Here is a 27,460-nt window from a genome sequence, read left to right on the forward strand (position 1 = left end):
GAGGCGGCGTCCGCGGGGAGGGGGCCGCTGAGGGGCGCCCCGATGGCGGCGGCGGCGGGCAGCGGTGGCTCCGGGCCGGGGCCGAGGAAGCCGGGCTCCCCGCGGGACTCGGAGTCGGAGGTGTGGTCCCGTCGCGTGCGGGAGCTGGTGAGCGCGGAGCCGGCCAGCCGCCTGTGCTTCGAGTGCGGGCAGCGCGGCGTCACCTACGTGGACATCAGCATCGGCAGCTTCGTCTGCACCAGCTGCTCGGGGGCGCTGTGAGTGTGTGGCCGGCCCCCCACCCGCCCCACACGGGACCCCTTGGCTTGGCGGGGGGAGCGGGGGGAATGGGCAGCACACCTGGCACCTGGGAGATCCCCTCCATGCCCCCCCACGAGCCCCCCTCTCCCCCACGACCCCTTTCCCCCCAGGCCCCCTCCTGCAGGTGGGGGAGGCTCTCCTTGCCTGGGGGTCCTGGGCAGGGGGGGAAGGGGAGCCCTGGGCCACCTGCCCCCTTTTAGGTGGGGGAGGGCCGGGGGGAATGGGCAGCACACCTGGCACCTGCCCAGGTGGGTGAATGGGTGGGTGGGAGATCCATACCTACCTACCTCTTTTTTGGGGGGTCCCTTTGCCTGAGTGGCTTTCTAGAGGAGACAGCACTGCCCCCCTTTTCCTTGAAGGCAGGGGGCGCAGGAGGGAGGGGGCAGCACACCTGGCACCTGCCTTCAGGGTTCAATTTCTGATCTCTCCTCCTCCATGAGTGTGTTAGTTGGGGGAGAACCGTACATCCCCCATCCCTCACCTGGGTGGCTTTCCTGGGGGGGGTGAGAGGGAGGAGGGAGGGGCAGCACACCTGGCACCTGGAGGTTGCAAACATTACCTCCCCCCCCCGCAGGCATTTTATTTCCTACCAGGAAGAGTAGAGTTTCTTCAACCGTGGCCACTTTGCGGAAAGGGTTAGACTACAACTCCCAGCATGCTGGGATGGGGAATTCTGAGCCAGGCATTTGCCAGAAGTCAAGGTTGACCCTCCCCCACCCCCGTGGCCTCTAGGCTGTTTTCATGCCCCTCCCCTTTCAAGGTCATCCCCAAAAATGGGATCAGGGAGACTCAATCCAGATCTGGTCACCTCACGGGGCATTCTGGGAGTTGAAGTCCGCCAATCAGACAGAGCGAGACTGACTCAAAGCGAAATATCCGTCTCGCTCCCATTTTGGGCCTGAAAGACCCCGGCCCACTTCCTCCGGGTGACCCCAGCTCCTCCAATGCAGGGGGGGGGGTTATTGTGCATTTCTCTGCCCTGGGCAGGGGGTTGGAGTAGATGACCCAGAAGGTCCCTTCCAACTCTTGTTAATCTGTTAAATCGATACACTTTGTACCTTGGCCCTGTGGACTGTTGCCACCCTCTGTGGCCGATCCTGCCACGCAGTTCAAACATGAGCTGCCCAGAGCTTTGGGGCAAAAGGGCGGGCGGTGGTTTCCTTTAGTCCAGCCTCTCCCTTAGCTCAGATTTGGCAGGTGGAGACCGTCACTTGTGCCCCTTTCGCAACTACTACAGGTAGATAATCGCAGGTGATAAAGTGGAAGAGAAGCTGGCAACACACACGCAAGGCCTCAAGAGACCATCCACACAACCTCTTTGACCTTCTTTGCGGAAAACGAGGGTTGTCGGAAGTGAGAAGTTGTGTGGTCTGGTTGTGTTGTCCGCACAAAGTTTATGAAGAGGGACCTTGATACCTGGGAGAAGTTGGGCCTGGGTGGCCGGAGGGGTTACAGCACAGCACTGGCTGTAGTTCAGCGGTTCAAATCCCACCACCGGCTCAAGGGCGACTCAGCCTTCCGTCCTTCCCAGGCGAGTGGTCAGGCGGCCTCCACTCAGAATTTGGGAGAAGTAAAACTCAGAGTCCGTTTTGATCTTCAGAAGTGAACTTCAGTCCACCCGAAGTGAAGGCATCGAAAGGAAAGCCAGACCCCAAATGCCCCCTTGGCAATTCACCCAACCCACACCGTCCATCCTCCTCAGGCGGACGCATCTGGTCATCCTTTGGGAAGGCACGCCACTGGCCGGGCCCTTTTATCACCCCTTCAGCAGAAGAACCGAAACTCCCCCAGGCTCCTCCACCAGACTCCCCCCCTCCCAAATCCTAAACCCCTGCCCCCCCACCCCCGGTTTTCCTGACGGCCGGAGGGCAGCTGGAGGATGAAACACCCTGAGGCTGACAGGCATCAAAGGAGGAAGAGGCTTACTCTCTGTAGTACACTGCTTAGAGAGGGCGGTCAAGGCACGGTGGTCTATAAGTCCGAAGGCCGTGGCTCTAAACAGGCCTAGAAGCCAGAAACAGTGGGGATATTAGCACACACACACATTGGCCAATGCATTAGGATAAAAGAAAGATTAAGGCTGGAAAGACAGCATCACACAGTGGTTAGAGAGTGCAGCCCTGCAGGCCGCTTAAGCTGACTGCCCGCTGTAGTTCAGCGGTTCAAATCCCACCACCGGCTCAAGGCCGACTCAGCCTTCTGTCCTTCCCAGTGGGTCAAATGAGGACCCAGGTTGTTGCAGGGCAAATGTTCTGATTCTGTAAACCGCTGTAGAAGCAGCAGATAAGTCGAGATGCTATGAAAGAAGCAGCTTGGACTCTGGGGAAGGGCGCTGAGCATCAAGGGACGTTTCTTGTGTTGGGGGTGGGCTTTCAAAGTGGCCGGTGCCCACTGCGTGGCGTGGCAGGGAATCCCCCGTGGAGACGTGGCCCTCCTTTAACCCGCAGGGGACAGACAGGGAATGCTCCTCCGCGGGAGCTTGGAGGGAGTGGATGGATTTGGGGCAAGCAAGGCCCGTGTTTCGTGGTGGTCCTCCACGGTGACCAGCCCTGGCAGGAAGGGGGCTCCGGTCTTGGCAACCTTGTGGACCGGATGTTGTCCAGTTTATGGGACCGTGAAAGATTTAGGACACAGATCCCTTCGCTCCGCCTCTCGGAGAGCTTGGACTCTCGGTCCTTTCAATCATTAACTTTCAGGGGCCGAAGAGGAATCAGCCGTTCGGACGGGTGGAAACTTGGCTGCAGGCAGGGATTATGGGCCTCCTTCTGCCAAGACCCGAGTCTCTGGGCTCAGGACGATGGGAGGGGAGGTGGGTCCACGTGGTCAGCTGCCGTTCATCCCACCCACTCGCCATCCCTCGTTTAACTCGGCCCGGCCTCCTTCCAGCTCTGGCCAGGGCCTCGAAGGGAAAGAGAACCGGGAAGACCGGTTGCAAGGCCCGTAGCTCTTGTGGGGGATGTTCGTGGGGACGTCGGCACGGCTACTGTCCAGCGCAGTGTTTCTTCAGGGGAACCCTTTGGTGTCGGCCGATTTCTGGCGGAACCTGTACCGGGTACCGGTGCTGTTTATGTCCACCATTTTTTTCGATCTAAACAACATGTGTGCTGTGATGCGCTGCCTGAATGCGAAGGGCAGGGACGCCGCTGATGTGGTGGGGGCCCGAGAGGCTTCCTGAAGTGGCCAAAATCGACAGAGAAAAATCTTGGGCCCCTGTCGCAGCAGCGTCCCTGCCCTTCGCATTCAGGCAACATATGACAACGCGCACTGTGTTTCCCTTGGAGGGAAAGGGGATGAGGACGCTCCTCTCCAACCATCCCCACCACGCCAGCCGATAATCCACTGACCCCTGGCACTGCCCGCTCTCTTCCACTGGCTTCCCATATACCAACTTCCCCCGCCACAGCTACGTGCCTTGTAACCTTACTTTCTGGATAACCCTCATACGTCAGCAGTCTTCCAATATCTGAGGGGCTGCCACAAAGAAGACCCCCCCTCCTGTCTATGGAGATTCTCAGCCATACCAGGTGCTTTTTCCAAAGGTGTTCCCTGTGGAAGAAACAGCCGTGGCATTTAGACTCATAGACCGCTTCATCGTGCTTCCACAGCCCCCACTACTAAGGGGTTGACAGAATCGGCATATTTGCCCCCAACAATCTGGGCCCTCATTTGACCCACCTGGGATGGGTGGGAGGGAGGGAGGGAGGGAATGGAACGGAACGGAAGATAGAGAGGAAGGAAGGAAGGAAGGAATAGCTAAAGCTTTCACAGCCCCCTCTAAGCGCTTGAAAGAATCATTTTCCCCCAACAATCGGGGTCCTCATTTGACACCCCCCCCCCCCAAGGAAGGATGGAAGGCTGAGTCCACCTGGAGCCGGTGGTGAGATTTGAACTGCTGAACTGCAGCTGGCGGGTAGCTGAAGGAGCCTGCAGGGGGGCTGCCCTCTAAGCCCTGGGCCCCCCCTGCCCCCCCAAAGCCCCTGAAGGCAGGAGGAGGAGCAGCCGATGGAAGGAGGAGCCGCCTGGGACCTTGGGCGCAATTAACCGGTGGGGCAGCTTGCCACCAGAGGTTTCTCAGAGAAGACGGGGCAGACAAGGGCTCTTTCTCGGGTCGCAGGAGACCCCCCGTGGAAGACCCTTCTGGCTCCATTATTCTGAATGCTTTTCTCTCCCCTTTCACTCCCCCCCCCCCCCCCCGTGTAGCCGTGGCCTGAATCCCCCCCACCGGGTGAAGTCCATCTCCATGACCACCTTCACCGAGGCCGAGGTCCAGTTCCTCCAATCCCGTGGAAACGAAGTGAGTGTGTGTGTGTGTGTGTGTGTGTCACCGGGAGGGCTCACCTTTGGCGAAATGTGGTCAGACAGGCCGGCTTCCATTCCGGTCACCCCCACAGCCGGCCCGGAGTGTGTGCCTGGGAGCCCCGGGTGGCAGATATGCGTTTATGGAGTCATTATTTCAGCCCCGAGGCATCGAGGCCTGTTGGGCCGGGTCTGGGCGTGTGAAACCCCGGAAGCACCTTTGGGCCTACAGGTGTTGGCTATCACCCACAAAGCCCTGCCTGGCTTAGGACCAGGTTACCTGCGGGCCTGTCTTCTGCCTCACACCGCCAGCCACCGGTCGGAGCCCACAGAGTTTGCCTTCTCTGGGTCCCGTTGGCCAAACAGTGCCAACAGGCGGGACCGCAGGGCAGGGCCTTCTCTGTGGCCGCCCCGGCTCTCTGGGACGAACTACCCCCCGGAGATCCTCCCCACCCTCCTGGCCTTTGGGCCGTTGATCTTTCCATGTGGGGATTTTTAATTATTGTAAGCTGCCTAGAATTGGGCGACCTATAAATTTAATACAACTTAACATTTTTGCATTAAAAAAAAAATGGTCTCCCTGACCAGCAAAACGAACGTGGCTTTTTTTGTTTGTCCGCAGGTGGTGGGAGGGTCTTTCTTCTGGGTTCCCCCCTTGTTGAAACAAATTTGCTTCCTTAAAAGACCTGATGTGGGGTCCCCAAAAAGGGGGCTTTTCCCCCAAAGGCCCACAACCTGGATTCTCTCTTCTCTGAGAAGTTCCAGCTGCCTTTCGTGTCGTTTCTCCCCCCCCCCCTCTCCCCCCCCGGGTGATCTGGATGGCTGAGAATCTCGTGATGTGCATTTCATTTCATGTGGAATCCCCCTCCCCCAGGCCTGCCGGAAGATCTGGTTGGGGTCTTTCGACTCGCGGTCCTCCCTGCTGCCCGATTCTCAGGACCCTCAGAAAGTGAAGGAGTTTCTGCAGGAGAAATACGAGAAGAGGCGGTGGTGAGAACGCCGGGGTCCCTGGCTGGGTGGCCCCACAATTGGCCCAGTTCGCAACCAGAGCGGAGGGGGAGGGGGCTCCATGCCCTGGAATAAACTCACCAAGAGGCGGGGGGATAATCATGGCAGCCCCCCCCATCTCCCCAAGCCTCACCTGTCTCCTGATTCTTCCGGCAGGTACGTGTCGCCTGAGCAAGCCAAGAGTCTCGCGGCTCCAAGCGCCCAGGGCTCCCCGGCAGAAGCGAAAGCGGCAGCCAAGACCCCCCAGGTCAGAGCTCCTGGCTAAGGAAGGGGGGGAGGGGGCTCTGCTGGGCACCTCCCACCCACACAGGCTTCCCTCGGGGGGGGGGCAGTTCAACCAGGGGATCCTGCCAACCTGGGTCCAGTGAAGCTGGCACTTGATTTGAAGGGGGGGGGGCTCTGTCGTTGGCCGCAGGCTAGCATTAGCCCCCTGTTAATGTGTGAGCAATCGTTGTTTGCCAAGGTTGGACACGCAAGAGAAACGTTTAGATTGAGATCGGTTGTGAACTCAGCCACACACAGATGCACTTACTTGAATTAGAGTTTATGCTTTGAGAAATAAACAGTCTAAAGTCATGCGCAGAGTAAGTCAGAATAACCATCCAAATATGACCAAGTGTATAGTCTCCCTAACCGGTCAGCCAAGAGACCCAGCCTAAACACATTTCAGCTCTGATACACGACTACAATGCAGAGAGATTGCAGAGCCAGCCATTAACAGTGAGCAGGGTGAGAAATAAGCTGCGGACTCTAGCTCCCTCTTGTGGTGGTCTCCAATACCTGCAGCCAATAATTGCCCCTGCCTAGCAGGCCCCTTGGCACTTTGGGGGGAGTGGGTGGCACCCTTTCAGCCTTTGTGGGGGGGCGATAATGAACCCCCCCACCCCCCCGGCCTCTGTTGCTATTTCTTGCAGGTGCCGGAGAAAGCCCCCCCGCCGGCTGCCCAACCGCCCAAGAGAGCCAGCACAGACCTCCTGGCGGACATAGGGGGCGACCCCTTTGCGGCCCCGCCACCCAGGCCTGCCTTGTCTGCCTTTGGAGGTGAGCGACTCCTTCTGGGGGGCGGGGGGTCTTCAGGCTGCAGGGGCTCTCGTAGGGTGAGGGGGGTGGGGGTGGGTTCCCCCTACTGAGCCCAGGGGAGCCGTAAGCCGAGGCCTTCCTCTCTTTGAGTGTTGGTGGGGCCATCGGGGAGGAAGACCTGGAGGGTCTCAGAAGAGGGGCTCAGTGGTTAGAGCGCAGCCCCTTCTGCAGTTCAATCCCCCCACCGGTTCCAGGTTGACTCATCCTTCCGTCCTTTCGAGGTGGGTCAAACAGGGACCCAGATTGTTGGGGGCAAGAGAGGGGGCTGTCAAAGCCTTAGGCAGCGCTATATAACTCTAGTTACGCTTGCTAAAAGGGAGGGGGGCTGAGTCTAGGCCTGGGGGCTATCGTGGGGGAAACCGAGGAAGGCCGGGCACAAGCGCTGGACGGCATCGGATTGCCCCCACCGCCCCCACCGTCCTGATTCTCCCCCCAGCAAACACAACGCCTGTGCTTGGGGACTGTGGACACTTTGGGGATAGTGGGGGGGGGAGATGTATGGGTCCTTGGGGTTGAATAAAGCTTTCCACCCCTCCCCCTTTGTGCCCTCAGGCTCCGTAGCTGCCCACACGGCCTTTCCCAGCTTCGATGCCTTCGGGGGAGGCCCGGCGTCAACGTTTGGGGACCCCCTGGCCTCCAGCCAGAGTCCTTTCCAGAGCCCTCCGATCCCTGCAGGTAAACCCCCAGCCCCACCCTGCCCTCCGGCCTCGAGAGGGAGAGAGACCCTCCCCACGGAATCATCCCTTTTAAGAAGCGTGCAGAATGACCCCTGAGTTATCCAGGATGCGCAAAAGAAATTGTGGCCTTCGATATCCAGCAGATGGGAGATAAAAGTAACGGTCCAGTCACACAAAACCAGATATCTTAAACTATGTTCAGTAGTCCGGTTGTACCCGGTCAAATCAGTCAATAGCTTTCAATATATTAGCAATGCTACAAGATTACAAATACATAAACCAGCATTGCACAGTTCTTACTACAAGAGTCCCAAAGAATCAGCAATACCAGGCAGGGAAATAGCAGAGAGAGAGAGAGAGAGAGAGAATCACGCTTCCGGCTCCCTCTAGTGGCAGTCTGCAATACTGCCACTTAAAGCTATAGGGCTTCAATACGCAGAAGCATTCGTTGTTAGCTTGTTGATATGTTGCCAAACCTGTTATATGTACATTGTACTAACAATCCCCAAGGCTCCCAGTCTGATTCCGATTGCAGCCACTCCTGGGAGCCTCATCGAAGGGGAGGGGGGGTCTTGGGTTAATTGGGGGTAGAATAGTGTCATTCCACGAGGGCTATCTGGAAAGTCCGGTTACAAAGCACGTAGCTCTCGCGGGGGAAGTTGGCATGGCTATCGTGAAGCAGAAAGCCAGCGGAAGAAAACAAGTAGCGCCAGGGGTCAGTAGACCATTGGCCAACACTGCGGTGAAGGTTAAAAGATGAGCGCCTTCATTCTGAAGTGTGAAGTGCGCGCCGTGATACGCTACCTGAATGCTAAGGGCAGGAACGCTGCTGCGGTGGGGGCCCGAGATGCTTCCTGAAGCGCCCAGAATCGACAGAGTCGGTGCCGCCCGAGAATTTCTGGACCGTTTCGAGATTGAAGGCGAAGCTTTGCTCAACTGTAGAGTGACAGGAGACGAAACTTGGGCTCGTCACCCGACTCCAGAGAGCAAACGTCAATCAATGCAGTGGCACCACACCCATTCTCCTTCAGCCCCAAAAATTCACAACTCAGCCATCGACAGAGAGAAAAATCTTGGGCCCCCATCACGCACAATTCTTGGGCCCCCGTCGCAGCAGCGTTCCTGCCCTTCGCATTCAGGCAACATATGACAACGTGCACTGTGTTTCCCTTGGACACACCTTCCCCACAATGCCAGTCGATTACCTACTGACCCCTGACCCCTGCTCCTTCCGTTGGCTTCTCGCTACACGATACCGACTTCCCCTGGGAACATCCTCCGCGAGGGCCACGGGCCTGGGAACCGGACTTTGAAGAAGAGAAGAGAATTCATCCCTGGTCACGTGTGACTGGACTCACAGGGAATTTGTCATTGGTGCAGATGCTCTCGGCGTCCATAAAAAAGATACGTTTGTCAAGAATCGGGAGGGGCGGCACTTAATGTCATACTTTGGGAAGTCAGAATCCGGGTGGGTGGGGGGTGGCGCCCAGTGAGCTACGGAGGGTCTTTGGGGCTCTGCTTGAGTGACGCCTCCTTCCTTCCTTCCTTCCTTCCTTCCGCTGCAGGTGCTGCCCACATGGGAGCCTTCCCAGCCTCTCCGGCCAGCCAGACCGGGGTGGGCATCCCGAGCTTGGGCGGAGCCTTCCGCATGGGAGGGGTGCCGAGCAGGTAGCTCCTCCTCCTCTCCCGCCAGTGCCCGTGGGGCCCCCCCTGACGAGGCTGAGCAAGGGCCTGTCCATTGGGGCAGCCCACCTTGGAGCTGAACTGATGACCCTTTCCTTTGGCAGCGTCTTCGGAGCCCTCAGCCAGTCGCCCGTTCTGCCACCCCCCAGCCCTGCCGCGGTCTTTGGCGGTGAGTGAAAGGTCCTCAGTGGTTCGGGCCACGGGGGGCGGTGGGAGCCTTCAGAGGCTGGAGGGGGGTGCCCTTCTCCCATTCTCTCTCGCCCGCAGTCCCCACCTGCACCAACCCCTTCGCCAGCCCAGTGGTGAGCCAGCCCACGCTTCCGTCCACCAACCCCTTCCAGACCAATGGCTTCGCCCAAGGTAAGCCTTCCCTCCTGCCTTCCCTGGCCGGCCCCTGCCCCCGTGAAAGCGCTGGTGTGGATGGATATTCTTTGTTGTACATTTGGATTTTTCCTCTTAAAGGGCAGTTATGTTAAAATAAGGATGAAAACCATGAATGGGATAGGTCAGAATACAAGAAATGGACGGAAGCACTTTGGCCATGGATGTATTAGATAAAAGCCAATAGCCAATAGAAATGTTGATGGCTGATGGGGGTTTGAACTTGAATCAGAACAGAAAACAATCTCCAAAGTCCAGGGGACAAAATTAGAAAGGGGGGTAGCGCAGGATAAATAATCCACACGGAAGCAAGGCAGATATAAATTAAGAATTTTAATTAACCACTCGGTGATTGATACTACATTGCATTGCGTTGAAATTCGAAGGGATGTGACCTTGTACGTGTGTTGTGTAAGGGTGGAGAAAAAATAAAAAGTTTTATAACCCAACTCCCCCCCCCATTCTCCACCCTTGCGAAAGAAAGAAAGAAAGGGGAAGTGAGAGGCAGAGGGGGGTAACACTGCTCTCCAGAGCACCCAAAGGCGGGACAGAAGCCACCTGGCCATGGGCATGATTAACCAGTGGAACAACTTGCCACCAGAAGTTGTGAATGCTCCCAACACTTGAAGAAGAGAGATCGGAAGGCCGTTGTGTCTGGAATGGGGTAGAGTCGAGCAGGGGGTTGGGCTGGATGACCTCCAAGGTCCCTTCCAACCTTGTTCCGTCTTCCGGCAGGCACCTTCATGGTCGGATCTCCCGGTAGCTTCTCGGCCTCCCCCCTCTCGCTGCAGCAGGAGCTGCTGTTCTTCCCCACACAAGGAGTGATGGGTCAACAGCCCAATGGGGGTAAGAGAGGGGAGTGGGCTTCCTCGGGGGGGGGGGTAGAAGGGGTCTGCTGGGAACCATGACTTGACTACCCCTTCTTGGCTTCCAGGGTCGTCCTTCGGTGGGTTTCCGGCAGCCCGAGACGTACCCAGGCCACTCGGACTCCCCACTGGCTACTCCACCAACCCTTTCGTGGTAAGGGGGTTTGGGGGTCTTTGAGGGAAGGGGGGAAAGGGGCTGCTGGGGAGGGGTCTTGAGAGGTCAGCTGGGTCCCTTGCCCTCTGTTAAAGAATGTGCAAGAAGGGAAAATGTGGGGTTCCAGTGGACATCGGGGAGACACGAGAAATGATCCCATCGTACAAATCGTCCTGACTCTAGAAATAGCACAGTCCAGTTAAACAGTCCAGCCATGCACATTCAACTCGGTCAATGTCTCTCGAGACAATAACAACATTACAAGCCTTCTTACTCGTGCAGCTTACATCAAACACAGAGATCTGACTACAGCAGTCACAGTGAATCGGCGGAAATGAAGGGAGAATTGTGCCTTATGGTTCCCTCTTGTAGCAGTTTTGCGACAGTGCCGCTTAAAGCTACAGCACTTCAATACATACAAGCATTCATTGTTAGCCTGTTTATGTATTGTCAACCCAACTGTTTTGTACGTGGTACTAACCCCCTTCTTCCTGTCTCTCTCTCTCCCGCAGAACCCGATGGCCGCGGCCCCTTCGCCCCCCTTCACCCAGGCAAAGCATCCCCCCACCAACCCTTTCTCCTAGCACCCTCCAGAGTGGACGGAGACCCTCAGTTGGGGGGCAAGGGGGTTGTCCTTCACATCTGCACAGCGGGGCCTCCGTCCCCAGGAATGACACGGCCCCTTCTTTTGAGGAATAGGTCACATGGGCAGCCAGGGTCCCGAACAGAGGGAGGGGAGGGTGGCAATCGAGGCCAAAGACCCCTTGTGAAGGGCCAGAGGGGGGTTCCCTCTGGAATCAGCCCCTCCTCCTCCTCTTCCCACCCCCACAGCCTGCCGAAGGGCCCTTGAGATTTGCTTGGGGCCCCTCCCTCCCATTCTGGGAACGCACAGCAGGGGGTGGGGGTGCAGTCGGCCTAATCTGTGTGCAATTTAAGGCTGCTTCTTCCCTCTTGAGCATCTCCCTGTTTCCCCCCTCGGCCAGGGGCCCCTCAGCTGCTCCTCCCCTCCCTGTCCCCTTTTTCTTGCACTAAACCTGGGGGGGGGGGGTGTCAATGGGGGGGAGGTCAGTCAGGGATTCTTCGGGGGGGCTTCAGTGCCTCCATCGGCCTGAGCCCCCTCCCAACACTAGCACTACGAGCTGTGACGTGCCATATGGGTTGGAGCCTTTTGGGTGGGGGTCCGGGCAGTCCTTCCCCCCCCCCCGCCAACTGCCTTACCTGCCTCCCACAGGAGATCAACTCTCTGGCAGGAAAGGAGCAGTCATTACACACACACACACACACACACACACACACTGGCTCCCACAAATGCTGCCCTCCAATGTCTTCCATCCCCAGGCACCCCCTTCCTTGTCAATCAGTGCCTGCTGAGTTATGTCCGCAAGCTTTTGGGAGCTGCTCTCCTCCCCACCCCTCGTCTTGCTGTTGTCTTTGGGAGGGGGGCAATTTTGGGGAAGTCTGACCGGGCCGAATTTAAGACCCACCCCTCCCCCCGCCCCCCGAACTGAAGGCAGAGAATCTGCACTTGGCAGCCTGCCCAAAGGGGCTTGCTTATTTAGGCTTAGTTCCCCAAAGGGGTGTCGGGATGGCCAGGGGGTTGTGTGCGTGCGTGTGTGAGTGTGAGATTGTGGACGCTTCCTTCGCACGTCGTTCCTTCTTTGCAGCACCTCGTTTCCCCTCCCCCCCCAAAGAAGACTGGAGTTTATATTTTCGGAGAAAAATATGGACCTACGTTTTTAAAGCTTATATATCTATATATACGCTCACGAAATCTATCTTATCTATCTATATAGAGAGAGAGGACACGGAGGTGTTGCCCTCAGAATATGTCTATAAAAGATCCCCACGGGGAGAAAAAGGTGTATTTAACGCATGGCCCGGGGTCTTCTTTCTTTTTCTGCGGCTGCGGTTCTCCCATTGGGTGGGAGGGCTCGGAGGGATTCCCTGGGGGGAGGATCCAGAAAGTGGGGCAACCCCCTCCCCTCCCTGGTCGCGCTTGGGGGCCTTGAGCCAATCCCGGCTCTGGTGGGAAACAGCATTTGTAGCAATAGACTTTAGACTTATAGGCCGCCTCCTAGCGCTGTCACAGCCCTCTAAGCGGTTGACAGAATTGGCATATTTGCCCCCAACACCCGGGGTCCTCATTTGCCGGGACGAGGGCCAGGACGGAGGTCTGAGTCGACCTTGAGCCGGTGGTGAGATTCGCCGGTGATCCGCAGAAGCAGCTTGCAGTGTTGCACTCTTAATGCTGTGCCACCGAGGCCCTCCCTCCCTCCGTCCCCTCCTCACTACCTTCCTTCCTTTGTTCCTTCCCTTTCTCTCCTTCATCCCTCCCTCCCTATCTTCCTTCGGTCATTCCTTATGACCTTCCTTCCATTTCCTCCCTCCCTCCCTCTTTCCTTAGAGAGGGCTGGGAAGCGGTATATATATGTCTAAATGCTCTCGCTATTGATGGTCTGCAGGAGACCCCGATGTTTGGGAGAAGGCCCAGGGGTGGGGTCTTCGGCTCGCCCTCAGAACGGCCCACAGTCCTTCCAGCCGCCACCTTGTTCTTGGGGCATCCTAGAGCAGTGGCCATGAACCTTTTTTTCTTGGTGTGCCAAGATCATGTACCGTGCGAGTGCCCTCGTCCATAATTCAGTGTCCCCTCCACCCCACTTGCACATGCAATTGCCCCCCCCACTGCTCCACCCCTATGCGTGTGCACGTGATCCCCTGGAATTTGGATGGCCCTTTGTAGGCCCATTTTTCGCCCTCCCCAGGCTCCAGAGGTTTTCTTGGAATGGGGAGGGCGACAACAGCTTCTCCCACACCCCTGGAGGCCAAAAACGCCCTTCGTGAGCCTTGGTACCAGCTGAAAATCAACTCTGCCCTGAAAACCAGCATTCCTCGGTCTGCAGTGGCCCCAGGGCGCCCTCTGCTGGGAGAGTGGTGCAGAGGCAGCCCCTGCCAGGGCCCCCAGTGGGTATTCAGGTGGGGAGAGTGTTGCAGGCGTGGCTCCTCCCTGTCCACAAAGCCCACTAAACAGAACCGCATGGGGAGGAAAGAGGCAGTATTTGGGGACAAGGTTCCTGGCCACCTCTTTACTTTGCCCACCCCCCAGAGCCAGGAGTCAGGAGGGGGGCACGTCTGTCAGATGACCTCACACAGCAGGTTGGCGCCAGAGAGAGCCAAGCCGAGCAGGATGCCAGAGAGGTGGCCCGTGAAGGAGCTCCTGCGTTGGCGAGAAAAGCACAAGGACAATGTTGTGGCTTTTGTCATGGACCCCCCACCCACAACAGCAGCCTGGAGGTGGGGGCTGCTCTTGGTTGTCTCCCCCTAAAGAGGTTATGGCCACCCCGAAGTTGGGAAAGAGACGAAGCAGCAGTCGAGGCTTGAAACCTGCATTGCTCGATGTGCTTCAAGCGGCTTAAATTGGCCCTTGAGGGTGACTCGGATGTTGGACCAACGTCGGCCCAGTTGCCTCCGCGTCCAGCTTTTAATTCCTTCCCTGAATTCTGTGCTTCTCAATTGTTTTCTGTTAGGCCCCTCCTAGGAAGTAGTAAACATTTCACATGCCCTCAAACTCTCTAATAATACTGCAGCCCACCCCACCTCACCTACCACCCCTGGATTGCGACCTATCGTGAGACATGCGTCCTACTGCCGGACCCTTGCTCAGTGGCAGGGCAGCCCGTCCTGAAAGAAAACGTCTTGGATGTTGGAAAAGCTTGAGCTCGCAAGACGGAACAGGCTCTCCTGCACGCAACGCCGAGGAATGGGACGGAGCTACTACCCTCCTTTCTGAGGCAACCCCCCCCCCCATGTTCTCTGGGGTCATGTGCTCCCCCCTGGCATTGCTCTGTGACACCCCACTATTTGAAGAGCACTTAATGTTTAATTAAACCACCAGGTCAGGCGCCATAAAGATGGACCACGGAAGCCATTGAGGTAGGAGAGTCGTGTCGTCCCACGGTCCACTCTGGTGGCCATGGAGTGGGGCAGCCTTAAAGGCAGGTTAATGAATGGAGGGTGGTTCTGAAGACCGGGGATTGGGAGCAGAGACCTCCAGGCACCACCCATGGGGAACCATCCATCTTGTTGTCTAACCTAGGACGCTCCTCACATTCTGGGGTGGCCACGATCTGCAGAGGTTTGGGAGGGAAGGTCCATCCCATCAGCCTTGGGGATTCAGGGCCGTCAGCCGGGTGGGAGGAGAGGCCCCTGACCCTCACCTGTAGGGGGATGTCTCCGGACCCCACCTGGGAACAACCTGGAAGCCCCCGCTGCCCCATTGGGACCTTAGCTTGGGCCCCACCGCCCACGGCCATGTCCTTACCTGGGGTAGAAGAGTGCCAGGGCCAAGCATTCCAGAATACACAGCGACCTGGTGGTGATGGTGATGCCGGTCACCATGCTGGCCACGGGGAAGGTCTCTGCCTGCCTGCCCATGGCTTCCAGGGAGAAGAGGACCCCTGCGGCGCATGGAGGTGAAAATGGGAAGGGCCGTTTGAGGGCAGGAGGGAGGGGAGTCTGTCGCAAGACCACCACCACTCCTCACTCCTTCTGGCACCCACAGAGACCCCAGGGTGGAATTGCCTGGAGCGACAGTCTGCGCCCTGTATCACACAGACCCCAGGAGGGACCCTGGGAAGCCGCAGTGGAGGGCAAGCGCCCTCTCCTGGTGGACCCTCCAGTGCAGCCAGGCACAGCCAGCTCAGAGGCTCTCCGGGGGGCCCTAACCAGTGCTCCCTTTGCCCTCCCGCTCGCTTCTGGGCGTGAGACCCCCGGGAGAGGGAGCCGCACCTGAGAAGCCCACCGCGCAGTGCTCCCAGTACCAGCGGTGCCCGGTCACCAGTGCCAGGAGGGAGTTGAGGCCGAGATGCACCAGGCCGCCCAACAGGGCCAGCGCCAGCAGAAGGGCCCCCGTCCGGAGGGGGCCGACCTCCCGCTCCAGGCCCCAGCCCAGCCAGAAGAGGGTGCCCATGTTGAGAAGCAGGTGGAAGAGGCCCAGGTGGTGGAAGGGGGCCCAGAGCAGCCGCCCCCACTGGCCCCGCCCCCACACCCACCCCACACTCAGGCAGGTGCCGCTCGGCGGGTGGACGGGGCAGCAGAAGAAGGCCACGTTGACGGCCACCAGGGCCAGAGTGGCCCAGGGCACCATGGGGCAGCCTGCCCCCCCTGAGCTGGGCAGCCTGGCAGGGGGGAGAGCAAGGCCTCTGTGACCTCAGGGCTGATGCCAACCCCCTTCCTGGACCCTGGGATCCTGGCCTGGGGAGGCCTCCCAAGGGCCAAGCACCATGGGCCTTGTGCTGCCAGAGCCCTTGTGATCTAGCCAGGGGGCGGCAGTGTTTGTAGGCCCTGCAGGGAGGGGGCCCAGAACATCTCCCCCACCCTCAGCCAGGCTCTCCCCCTGCCCCATAAACCAGCAGCCTCGGGAGCCGCTCAGCAGAAGGAAGTTGGCGCTTTAAAAAAGCAGAGGTGGCACCAGGTGCCTATGGGCCTCTTTCTCCACTAGAGGGAGGTAGAGAGACTCATCCATAAAGCAAGCGCCACGATCTCTCTGTGTGTGTCTTTCTTTCTTTCTCTCTTTCACTTTCTTTCTCTCTGTCTTTCTCTTTGTCTTTTTCTTTCTTTCTGTGTCTCTCTCTTTCTGACTGTTTTATCTCTTCTTTCTCTCTTTCACTTTCTTTCTCTCTGTCTCTTTTTGTCTCTTTTTCTTTCTTTCTGTCTCTCTTTCTCTTTCTGACTTTTTAATCTCTTCTTTCTCTATTTCTGTCTTTCTTTCTCTTTCTCTTTGTCTTTCTTTTTTGTCTTTCTCTCTTTTTTCTGTCTGTCTCTTTCTTTTCTTTCTTCCGTCTGTCTCTCTCTCTCTCTCTCTGACATCAAACGAAAGCCAGATCCAAGTTGCCGGAAGCCGGTTCCCCCTGCTGACCGTAATCAGGGCCGCGTCCCCTCGTGCCCAGACCACAGCCGAGTGTTTGCCCACAAACGCTGCAGGCGGAGTCGGCAGCAGGCCAAGGTTTAGTAAACAGGGCAGGGTGGGACTCAAAACATCCCCCACCCACGCCTTTGATGGAGGGCTGTGTGGAATCTCTCGAAACTGCTCCTGTGGGGCAGGGAAGGAAGGAGTAGGGCTGGGGGGCCTGAAGGACACTGTGCCCGCTCGCTTTGGGCAGACTGTGCCCCACACGGGGTTGGCATCTCAAGAACCTGTGCACAAAAACTAGGGTTGGCGCTTAAAGCAGGTTTTAGACATTCTAACCTGCACCCCCCGAGGCTCTTCCTTCCTCCCTCCCTATCTTCCTTTCCTTCCATCTTTCTTTCCTTCCATCCTTCCTTCCTCTCTATCTTCCTTTCCTTCCTCCCTCCCTATCTTCCTTTCCTTCCTCCCTCCCTATCTTCCGTTCCTTCCATCTTTCTTTCCTTCCTTCCTTCCTCTCTATCTTCATTCATTCATTCCTCCCTATCTTCCTTCCTTCCTCCCTATCTTCCTTTCCTTCCTCCCTATCTTCCTTTCCTTCCTCCCTCCCTATCTTCCTCCCTCCCTATCTTCCTTTCCTTCCATCTTTCTTTCCTTCCTTCCTTCCTCTCTATCTTCATTCATTCATTCCTCCCTATCTTCCTTCCTTCCTCCCTATCTTCCTTTCCTTCCTCCCTCCCTATCTTCCTTTCCTTCCATCTTTCTTTCCTTCCTTCCTTTCCTTCCTTCCTCTCTATCTTCCTTCATTCATTCCTCCCTATCTTCCTTCCTTCCTCCCTATCTTCCTTTCCTTCCTCCCTCCCTATCTTCCTTTCCTTCCATCTTTCTTTCCTTCCTTCCTTCCTCTCTATCTTCATTCATTCATTCCTCCCTATCTTCCTTCCTTCTTCCTCTCTATCTTCCTTCATTCATTCCTCCCTATCTTCCTTCATTCATTCCTCCCTATCTTCCTTCCTTCCTCCCTATCTTCCTTTCCTTCCTTCTTTCTTTCTTTCCTTCCTTCCTTCCTTCCTCACTGCCTTCCTTCCTTCCTTCCTTCCTTCCAGGGGCACACGTATGTGTGAGATTACGGTGATTTTTTCACTTCCTGTCTCTTTCTCTTTTTCTGTCTTTCTTTGTCTCTCTCTCTGTCTCTCTTTCTGTCTTTCTTTCTTTATCAGAGCAGGAGTGGGTTGCTACCAATGTGGTGGGCAGCTGTGCACCAGTAGCAGCTGCCAGATTGCGCAATTTGCTTCCTGGCGTAGGTGCCAGGATGGCTCCAGCAATAAATTGGCGCTTTGAGGAGCCCTTTGACTTGGACTCTGATGCTACGTGGACCCTTGACAGCCAGGAATGCAGGCCACTCTCTCAACACCAGATGAATTGAGAGTTTGTTCCCTCCCAGCTGCATCTCCTTTAAACTCCATCCCCAGGTGTGCCTTGGGTGGGAAACCAAGATCCAGGCTTCCCTGTGGTGGTGCCAGGATGGCTCCAGAAATAAATTGGAGTGTCCAGGAATACTTTGACTCAGAGTCTGATTTAGTTCGGATGCCACCTGGAACCTTGACACCCCTCCACCAAAGGGCGGAAGTTGGACCTGGGCTCCCCACCCTGGGAGCCCAGGGCCCACATCCTGGAAAGTGAAATTTCCTATTTTTCTAACCGGGAGCTTTGGGTTGGGAAGGTCCGGGCTGACAGGGGTGGGTGAGGAGAGGGTCAAGGGCATGCAAATTTCCTGGCTGGGAGGGGGCAGACCCCTTGCAGGTAGCCTTCCTTATCGGGGGCCGCTGTTTGCTGTAAATATCACCCTTCTGCCCTTGACCCACCCTTCCCTAATCTGGGTGGCTGGTGAATGGGGGGAGGGGCAGCCTGCTGGGACCCCCAACCCATCACAAATGATTTTCCCTGATTCGCCACATCAGAACCTCATTTTCTCGGTTCCTTTCACAGATGGTAACTTTTCCTTTCTTTTTTAATAAATCTTATTTTATTTTTCTATAAACAATCCATTTTCCATTAACCAGGGTGTCATCTGGGTGCAAATATTTTGTGCCAACATTAAAAAAATGTACAATCTTATTCATGATTTAATCTCATCCTCCCTTAATTTCCAATACTTTAGGTGTCTAATATGATACTGTATAACAATCCCATTGTGCTTTATTTAACTTTATTATATTAACTACTAATACATTTTCTATACTCCTAGCATAAAATTTTTATTTTTCTCCAACATAGAATAGAAACACAACATCAGTGCTTATTACCAAACATATACAAACATTTTATTTTCTTAACTTTCTTGTAGTCATTCAATGGAGACTCTTGTCATTCTTCCTTCCTTTAGAGGACTCTACAAACTTATAATAGCTTTTATATTCTTAAACCTCTTGTACACCTTTTCTCCATCCAATATTAAAACGTTACATTAACCTATACCTTAATCACTGCTCATTGATTACACATCTCGATTTAATCTTACATATCTGTTAAAACTGATTACTCCAATAACTAATTATCTTATACCGTAATGCATAATAACTGAATAGATTGTAAATAACACGAGTTACAGCTAAAAGACTAGAAAAAAGTTATGTTATGAAATATGTTTAAACTATTTTTTAAAAGAAAGATCATTACTCAGTGCTACCATCACTACTTATCTTCTCCACCTGGGTACTACTACTATTTAAAACTCAATAATCTTGTCTCCATTTTGCCAACAATAATTTATTATTTAAATATCAGAGCAACAATATTTTTTAACTTTCTATCCAAGTACAAAATTCCCCCCCAAATTCCATAATAATCAGAATCTTGTTTGTCTTTAAAAGTCCGTCTGTTCCTACTCCACACAGTCCATAATTTCCCTCAAAACTTCTCTTCCAGTTGGTGCCCTCTTCAATTTCCAATTTGGGGCATAGGCCATCCTCACAGCTGTTACTACATGCATAATTAAATATAGTTCTTCTTTATTAAAACCTTCTGGTAAAATACCCAGGAGGTATATCTCTGGTTTTAATTCAATAGTCTTTCTCAGAAACTTCTGTATCCAGTGTTCAATCTGTGTTCAACATTTTAGTGCTTCCAAGCAGGTCCACCACATATGAAGAAAGGAGCCAGGCAGCATTTCATGGACAAACTTTTAAACATTTTAGCTAACTTCAAATGTGGGTCAAATGTCCAAGTGCCTATCTATCTATCTATCTATCTATCTATCTATCTATCTATCTATCTATCTATCTATCTATCTATCTATCATCTATCATTTATTTTATTTTATTTATTTATTTATTCATTTATTTCTTTATTTATTTTATTTTATTTTATTTATTATTTTATTTATTATTTTATTTTATTTTTATTTTATTTTATTTGTATGCCGCCCCTCTCCGTAGACTCGGGGCGGCTAACAATAGTAATAAAAAACAACATGTAAATCCAATACTAAAACAACTAAAAAACCCTTATTGTAAAACTAAACATACATACAAGCAAACATACCATGCATAAATTGTAAAGGCCTAGGGGGAAAGAATATCTCAGTTCCCCCATGCCTGACGGCAGAGGTGGGTTTAAGGAGCTTACGAAAGGCGAGGAGGGTGGGGGCAATTCTAATCGCCGGGGGGAGTTGATTCCAGAAGGTCGGAGCCACCACAGAGAAGGCTCTTCCCCTGGGTCCCGCCAGATGACATTGTTTAGTCGACGGGATCCGGAGAAGACCAACTCTGTGGGACCTAACCGGCTGCTGGGATTCATGCGGCAAAAGGCGGTCCCAGAGATATTCTGGTCCGGTGCCATGAAGGGCTTCATAACCAACACTTTGAATTGTGACTGGAAACTGATCGGCAACCAATGCAGACTGCAGAGTGTTGGTGTAACATGGGCATATTTGGGGAAGCCCATGACTGCTCTCACAGCTGCATTCTGCACGACCTGAAGTTTCCGAACACTCTTCAAAGGTAGCCCCATGTAGAGAGCGTTACAGTAGTCAAGCCTCGAGGTGATGAGGGCATGAGTGACTGTGAGCAGTGAGTCCCGGTCCAAATAGGGCCGCAACTGGTGCACCAGGCGAACCTGTGCAAACGCTATGTAGGTTGAGGCAGGCAGGGTTCCCTTGGGTCCCATTTGTTGGGGGTCAAGGGAAAGGGAGGGTCTTGCCTTTTCTTTCTGTTCAAGACCCCCATGGACAATTGGGGGGACACTGGGGGACACAGAAGGCTGGACTCGGGCTTTGGCCCGATTCAGCAGGGCTCTTCTTAGGTTCTTCTATTCTTTTTAACAATTTAAGGCCCTGTTTCTTGTGATTCTTCTAAAATAAAAACTAAATCATCTGCAAATGTCTATAATTTATATTCTTCCTTTTTTATTTCCATGCCTCTTATGTCCCCTTGTTATGTTAGCCTTTTCCATTATGTGTCCATTTCCTATCACCTTTGCAGTTTGTTTATAATATGTTGTCTTAATCGTTTTGGTAAATCTGCAGGGCCTCCACCTCCGTCTTTGCAGTCCCTTCAGTTTCCATCTCTCCTTCCCCCTTGCGGCCTGAATCCTCCGAGAGCCACACTGGTCTCCGATGCTCAGACGGACCCGGCTCACCGGCCTCAAAGTCTGTAACCAGAGGAGCTGGCTGCGACCCAACCACGACACAAATTATGTCCCATTTTATTTTTCTAATTTATTAAAAGTTCTTTCCCTTTTTATAGCTGAATCCAGTCCATTTATATTAACCGACCATCCCTTTCTTCTCCCAGGGCGGCTGGATAAACTGAATAAATAGGTAGATAAATATTTAATTGTGGAGGTTTTTGTGGAGAGGGAAAAACTCTTGAGAGCAACTGGGGGGAAGTCAGAGGACCTGGGAAAAACAGTTGCTGGGCTGCGGGTGGAAGGGGGAGAGAGGGGGAACTTTATTTCCAGGAAGGAGGCGGCTGCCCACAGGGTTTGTTACCGACACCCCCTCAAAGGGGGGAGCCATCTGGGTCACGGTGCCCTCTGCCAGCTCCCACCCACGGATGCCATCCTCCCTGGCTCCCTGGAAACGCTGCCCCCTTGCCGGGAAGTGCACCGCCTCTCCCTGCAACAACATAACGACCTGGTAACAACGCAAACCATCAGCCTCCACTCTCCTCATTGGGCAGGAGCACCCTGCCGGAAAGGAGCTGCCCTCCCAAAGAGGGGTGCCCAGATTCTCCTGTGCCCCCCTCACTCCTGGCTGGCTCTTCAGGGGGGCTGGGGACCCTCCTCTCCATGGCCCAGGATGCAATCATTCACCCACGATAGCAGCCGTCCAGTATCCCAGGGGTGGCCACAAAAGAAGAGGGAGTCAAGCTATTCTCCAAAGCACCTGAGGGTAGAACTAGAAGCAATGGGTGGAAACTAAACAAGGAGAGAAGCAACTTGGAACTAAGGAGGAATTTCCCGACAGTCAGAACAGTTGATCCATAGAACATCTTGCCTCCAGAAGTTGTGAATGCTCCAACACTGGAAGCTTTTAAGATGTTGGAGAACCATCTGTCTGAAGTGGTGGAGGGTCTCCTGCCTAAGCAGGGGGTTGGACTAGAAGACCCCCAAGGTCCCTTCTCTTATTTATCATCATCATCATCACCATCATGATTATTATCATGATTATTATCTTTCAGATATTGTAATTTTTCATTGTTGTGAGTCACCCAGCCTTAAGTCGGTTGCCGCAGAGTTTGAATCATTGCATAATATGATAATTTTATGATGCCCCCCCCACCTCCATCACCCCCACCTTTCGTAAAGCTCTGAAAATGCTCCACTGCTGACAGGCCATTGAATTTTAACATCTACCCCGGCCTAGGACTGAACTGATAACGTGTGCGAGTAGGAAACATGGAGGCTTTTTAAAATCAATCACGGTTTTAGAATATGACACTGGTTAAGATTTTCACGTGATTTTAGATTTGATGTTTTTTTAGTATTTTAAAAGTTGGGATTTCTCACATATTCTGTATTTGTCTTGTAAACCTCAGGAGAAGGGCGGCATAGAAATATCATTATCATCATTATCATTATCATTATATTTGTATGCCACCCCCTCTCCAAAGACTCAATAAATAAACAATAAATAAATAAAAATAACATCCCAGACTGTTGAAAGGATCCGGCCTGACCTTCCGCAATGTAAACAAAAGGAGGGATGGTCAGCTGCCTGCCTCTCTCAAAATTGTACGTGCAAGCAGGGGTTGGGCTAGATGCCCTCCAAGGGTCCCAATCCAGCTCTCTTCCTCTAGTTGGAATTGAAAACACACACACCGACCATCCAACCTAACTAAGCAGCTCAGACACTGAGCTTGTTGATCAGGAAGGTTGGCCATTCGAATCCCTCGTACAGGTCTCAGGGAGTCGGACTAGATGACCTTCAAGGTCCCCTCCAACTCCTGTCAATCTCTAAGGGGGGAGGGGGTGGAGAAGATTGTGGGGATTCTACCACACAGGCTTGCACTGTCTTTTAAACACATCTCTGTGGTGAGGTCACAATTCACTGACCAGTGAGTCTCCTTCTGATGACCCAAAAGGGGTCATGTGCTCCCCCAGTTCATGGCCCTTCCCTTCTTTCATCTCTCCCTCCCTCCCTCCTTCCTTTCATGCTGCCCCATTGTGCTGGGGTGAGGACACGTGTGTGTGTGTGTGTGTGTGTGTGTGTGTGTGTGTGTGTGATGAATCCAAAACCATCCTCACCAGCTGGGAGCGTCCAGAAACTATTAATATGGACAGAGTTATAAGCTTTACTGCCTGCAACCTTCAGTGCGTGACATGGAGGGAACCCACTGAGTGGTGAGTGAGGGGTTGGGCTTTCCATCTAAACAAAAGGGGGGGGGGTTGCCAGCCACGCGGTGCTTTCTTGCCCTGCTGCATCCCCTGCATATTAAAGCCACCCAAACTCTGCTATTAATCACCAGCACCCAACCAAAGTTTATGGCCCAGCAAAGACCAAGAAAGTAAAAAATAAGAAGGGCAAATGTTGAAGATTTTCCTCTACTTTCACCTCTGTCTGCCAAAGGGAAGGGAGGGGAGTCAGGCCGCCCAAAACCTCATCAGCACAACAAAAGGGGCCGTTTTTAAGAAAGCCAAGGAGCCTTTAACCAAAGGGAGAATGGCTGATGATGATGGAAACCCCACTGGGATTCCTGTTTGGTCTGATTGGGATTTTCATTTCTGGAAAATGAGATTAGATGCCTTGCTTGTTGCAAAAGGGCTGATTTTATGCCTAACCGAAGACGAAACCGATGAAAATTCCAGAGATTGGAGGAAAGCAGACAAACTTACCCAAAGTATTATTTTAAATTCTTTGACCAATGAGCAAGTGGTTATGGTTGAACATTCTAAGACATCCAAGGAGATGGTCCTAGCTCTAGAAAGAGCCTTCTCAGGAATACACGAGAAATACCAATGTAGCTGGATTCTTGAGATTATTGGAAATAAATTGCAGTCGAAGGCTGATTGCAATGACCACATCTCCAGATTGTTAACTCTGTATAGCAATTTGGAAACTTCGGGCATGTGCATGCAAGATTGTTTGAAAAGGGGCCTCCTGTGCGCATGTCTGGGAAATCAATTTGGAAACTCTATTGAGGTGAACCAGGAGTTAGAAGGACAGGACTTTGAACGCTTGCTTGGAAAACTGAGAGCAGCATGCACACACACAGAGAGAGAAGGGCAGGTGGGGTCCAAACTCAGAGGCTAATGGATCGGATTCCTTTGCCCATGAGGAGGGGAGAAGGGGCAGACCCCAAGCTCCCCCCAGGGCGAAGATCGTGTGCCATGTTTGCAAAAAGGAGGGGCACCGAGGCAACGCCTGCAGGAGCAGAAACACCCCCACAAACAAATGGGCATAGTTTTCTCCAAACCCCAAAGGCCTGAGAGCAAAGAACAGAGTGGATTTATTTTTGCACGGGAAACTGGTTATAAATGCAGGACGTCCAAAGCTCAAACTTGGATCGTGGACTCAGGATGTACATCACAGATTTTCAAGTGATAGGTCAGGGAGGGCGAACCTTTTTTTCCTCAGGTGCCGAAAGAGCATGTGCCCACGCTATTGCACTTGTGTGAGTGCCCACACCCATAATTCAATGCCTGGGACGGGCGAAAACAGCTCCCCCCACCCAGGGGCCCTCTGGAGGCCGGAAAAGGCCTGTTTCCCAACTTCTGGTGGGCCCAGTGTTTGGCCCTCTCCAGGCTCCAAAGGCTTCCCTGGAGCTGTGGGAGGGTAAAAACGCCCCCCCCCCGGAGGCCCTCTGGAAGCCAAAAACGCCCTCCCAGGGCCTCTGTGCCAGCAGATACGGCTCCATGTGACACCTGTGACACCCAGGCCATGGGTTCGCCATCGCTGTGATAGGGCATTCATTGGAGAAATTAATGATTATAACAGGACAATCCAAACTGCCAAGGATCAAACTACTGCAATTACAGGAAAAGGGCATATGGAATTTTAAAGTGCAGAGTTGTAAACGATGTAAAAGAAAATGAAATAAGTGACCTCAAGCTGTTTGCAATGTGCTTAGTGTTTCTGCCCTGGACAAACGTGGCTTCACTGTCCATTTGGAACAATATTCCAAAATAATGAACTCTCTGCTACTGCTCCTATGAAAAACAATGTTTATGAATTCAGTATTTTAGCAGAGTCTTCCCACCCAGCCAAGGTCGAGAAGGAAGAGAAGGGCAGCATTGACATGTGGCATCCGCGCATGGGGCATTGGGAAAAGGAAGCACTAAGGCAACTCCCAGGAAAAGGGCTTTGCCTGCGGCGTTGATATTGCAGATCAGGACGGAAACCCTGGAAACTGCGGGTATCGCTTGCTTCCAAAGGGGGCAAGACCCTCACAACTACCAGAAGAACTCTTTTGACCTTTGCTGCCCCCACAAAGTTGCTTCTCAAACACGGAAATATCACGGAGGACATTTACATGAAGCAACCTCCAGGGTTTGTAGATCCAAAACACAAACATATGGTCTGCAAACTTCAGGGGAAGAGCCTTCTCTGTGGCGGCCCCGGCCCTCTGGAACCAACTCCCCCCGGAGATTAGAACTGCCCCTACTCTTCCTGCCTTCCGTAAACTCCTTAAAACCCACCTTTGCCGTCAGGCATGGGGGAACTGAAACATCTCCCCCTGGGCACGTTTAATTTATGCATGGTATGTCTGTGTGTGTGACTGTTAGCATATGGGGTTTTTTAAATATTTAAATATTTTAAATTTGTCTGATTGCTTATGATTTGTTTTTACATGTTGTGAGCCGCCCCGAGTCTTCGGAGAGGGGCGGCATACAAATCTAAGTAATAAATAATAATAATAATAATAATAAAAGGGCCTTTATGGCTTGTGTCAAGGCACTAAGTGCTGGAATGACAAAATACTGAAGGAACTGGACTTCAATCAAGGGAGAACAATGTTTATAGGTGAGATGTAAAAATGGACAGTTTTCTTACATCCTTACTTTCATAGATGATCTTTTGATCTGTTGCAATACTGAAAAGGCTACAAAGAAATTGCAGCACATCTAACTATGAGAGTTGAAATCAAGGAACTGGGAGATGTTTCCAGGTACCTAGGGATGCAGATTCCAGGAGAAAGAGAAGGACGCTTCCTGCTGAACCAGCCAGAAAATCCTTGAACTACTACTACTACTACTACTACTATTACTACTACTACTACTACTACTACTACTAATAATAATAATAATAATAATAATAACAACATTATTATTATTATTATTATTATTATTATTATTATTTATTTATTTATTTATTAGATTTGTATGCCACCCCTCTCCGAAGACTCGGGGCGGCTCACAACAACATAAACAGTGTCCAAATCCAATTATTAGAAAATACAGTTTAAAACCCTTTTAATAAAATAATCACACAATCCAATCAAACCGTACACCAACCTTGACAATTTGGGTGTGTGTTAATTTCCCCATGCCTGGTGGCAAAGATGAGTTTTTAATAACTCAACTTAAGAACACCTCTACTTAAGAACTTTTCCAGATAAGAACCGGGTGTTCAAGATTTTTTTGCCTCTTCTTAAGAACCATTTTCTACTTAAGAACCCGAGCCTGGAAAAATTTCCCAGGAAATTTGAGAGCGGCACAAAGGCCCAGCCAGTTTCCTGACATTCCCCCTTTAATCCCGGCCACCTCAGGCCTTTCTGGGCTTCGAGAGGAGCCTTTTGGTGGCAGTTGAGGAGGTTTTGACAGTCCACAGAGAACAAAGCATTTTCCTTTCTCTGTGTGCATGGACAGGGAATAAACCTCTGCCAGCGTCCAGAGAAAGGAAACACTCCCTTCGCTCCGGGCAGCCCAGAGTGAATGGAGCGTTTCCCTTTCTCTGGGCGCTTGGAGAGGGAATGAACCACTCTGCTGTGGTGACTCCCTCGTGCTGCCTCCCATATACCTGGCACAAGGTTGCCTCCCGGAGTGCCTGGGCACAGAAAGGCAAAAGGGGGGCGCTTTGCCCCGGCCGGATCAACTCTGCTTCAGCCAAACTGAGGAGTCACCACAGTGAAGGAAAGGCACCAGCTACAAATAGAGAGAGCTAGAGAAGAGGGGAGCCCTGGGCAGCCTGGGAAGGAAGAGGCGGCAGATAGCAGCAGCAGCAGCCGCCTTTTGGTCAAAGGAGCGGGAGGTCCCCCCTCTTGCCCGCCTGGGTTTCTGTCTCTGGCGCAGTGTAGGGGAGGCAGCCTCACGCCCAGTGTATGGGGGGCACATGCTCCTCCTTGCCCCCTCAGAGTCCCTCTTTTTTTTAAAGCCTTAAAGTCACCCCTCCCCTTCTTCCTTCAGCAGTGACTGTCCTCCTCCTCCTCTTCCTCTTCCTCCTCCTCCCACCCAAATTCCAAGCTTTTATTTCTTTCCTAATGGGTTTGCACGCAATATTGGCTTTCACCTTGATTATGGGAATTGCTTCTACTTACAAACTTTCCTACTTAAGAACCTGGTCATGGGACGCATTAAATTCTTAGGTAGAGGGACCACTGTATTAGGGATTTTGCGAATGACGCTACCAAGGCTCCAGTGGCAACTGACTTCCTGGAAACGGAGGGTGAATGCT

General features: G+C 53.0%; 1 protein-coding gene across 1 annotated transcript; it reads left to right on the forward strand.

Annotated features, from left to right (window-relative positions):
- AGFG2 (ArfGAP with FG repeats 2) lies at positions 1-12,314 on the forward strand. Its single transcript, XM_070728875.1, has 12 exons — positions 1-257; positions 4,501-4,594; positions 5,471-5,586; positions 5,761-5,851; positions 6,519-6,645; positions 7,237-7,359; positions 8,927-9,029; positions 9,149-9,213; positions 9,312-9,404; positions 10,161-10,271; positions 10,360-10,445; positions 10,958-12,314. Exons 1-12 carry the CDS (start codon positions 43-45, stop codon positions 11,027-11,029), a joined length of 1,296 nt encoding a protein of 431 aa, XP_070584976.1. The 5' UTR covers positions 1-42; the 3' UTR covers positions 11,030-12,314.
- Positions 12,315-27,460: the final 15,146 nt, after the last annotated feature.

Source organism: Erythrolamprus reginae, chromosome Z (assembly GCF_031021105.1).
Source record: "Erythrolamprus reginae isolate rEryReg1 chromosome Z, rEryReg1.hap1, whole genome shotgun sequence".
Taxonomy (NCBI): Eukaryota; Metazoa; Chordata; class Lepidosauria; order Squamata; family Dipsadidae; genus Erythrolamprus; species Erythrolamprus reginae.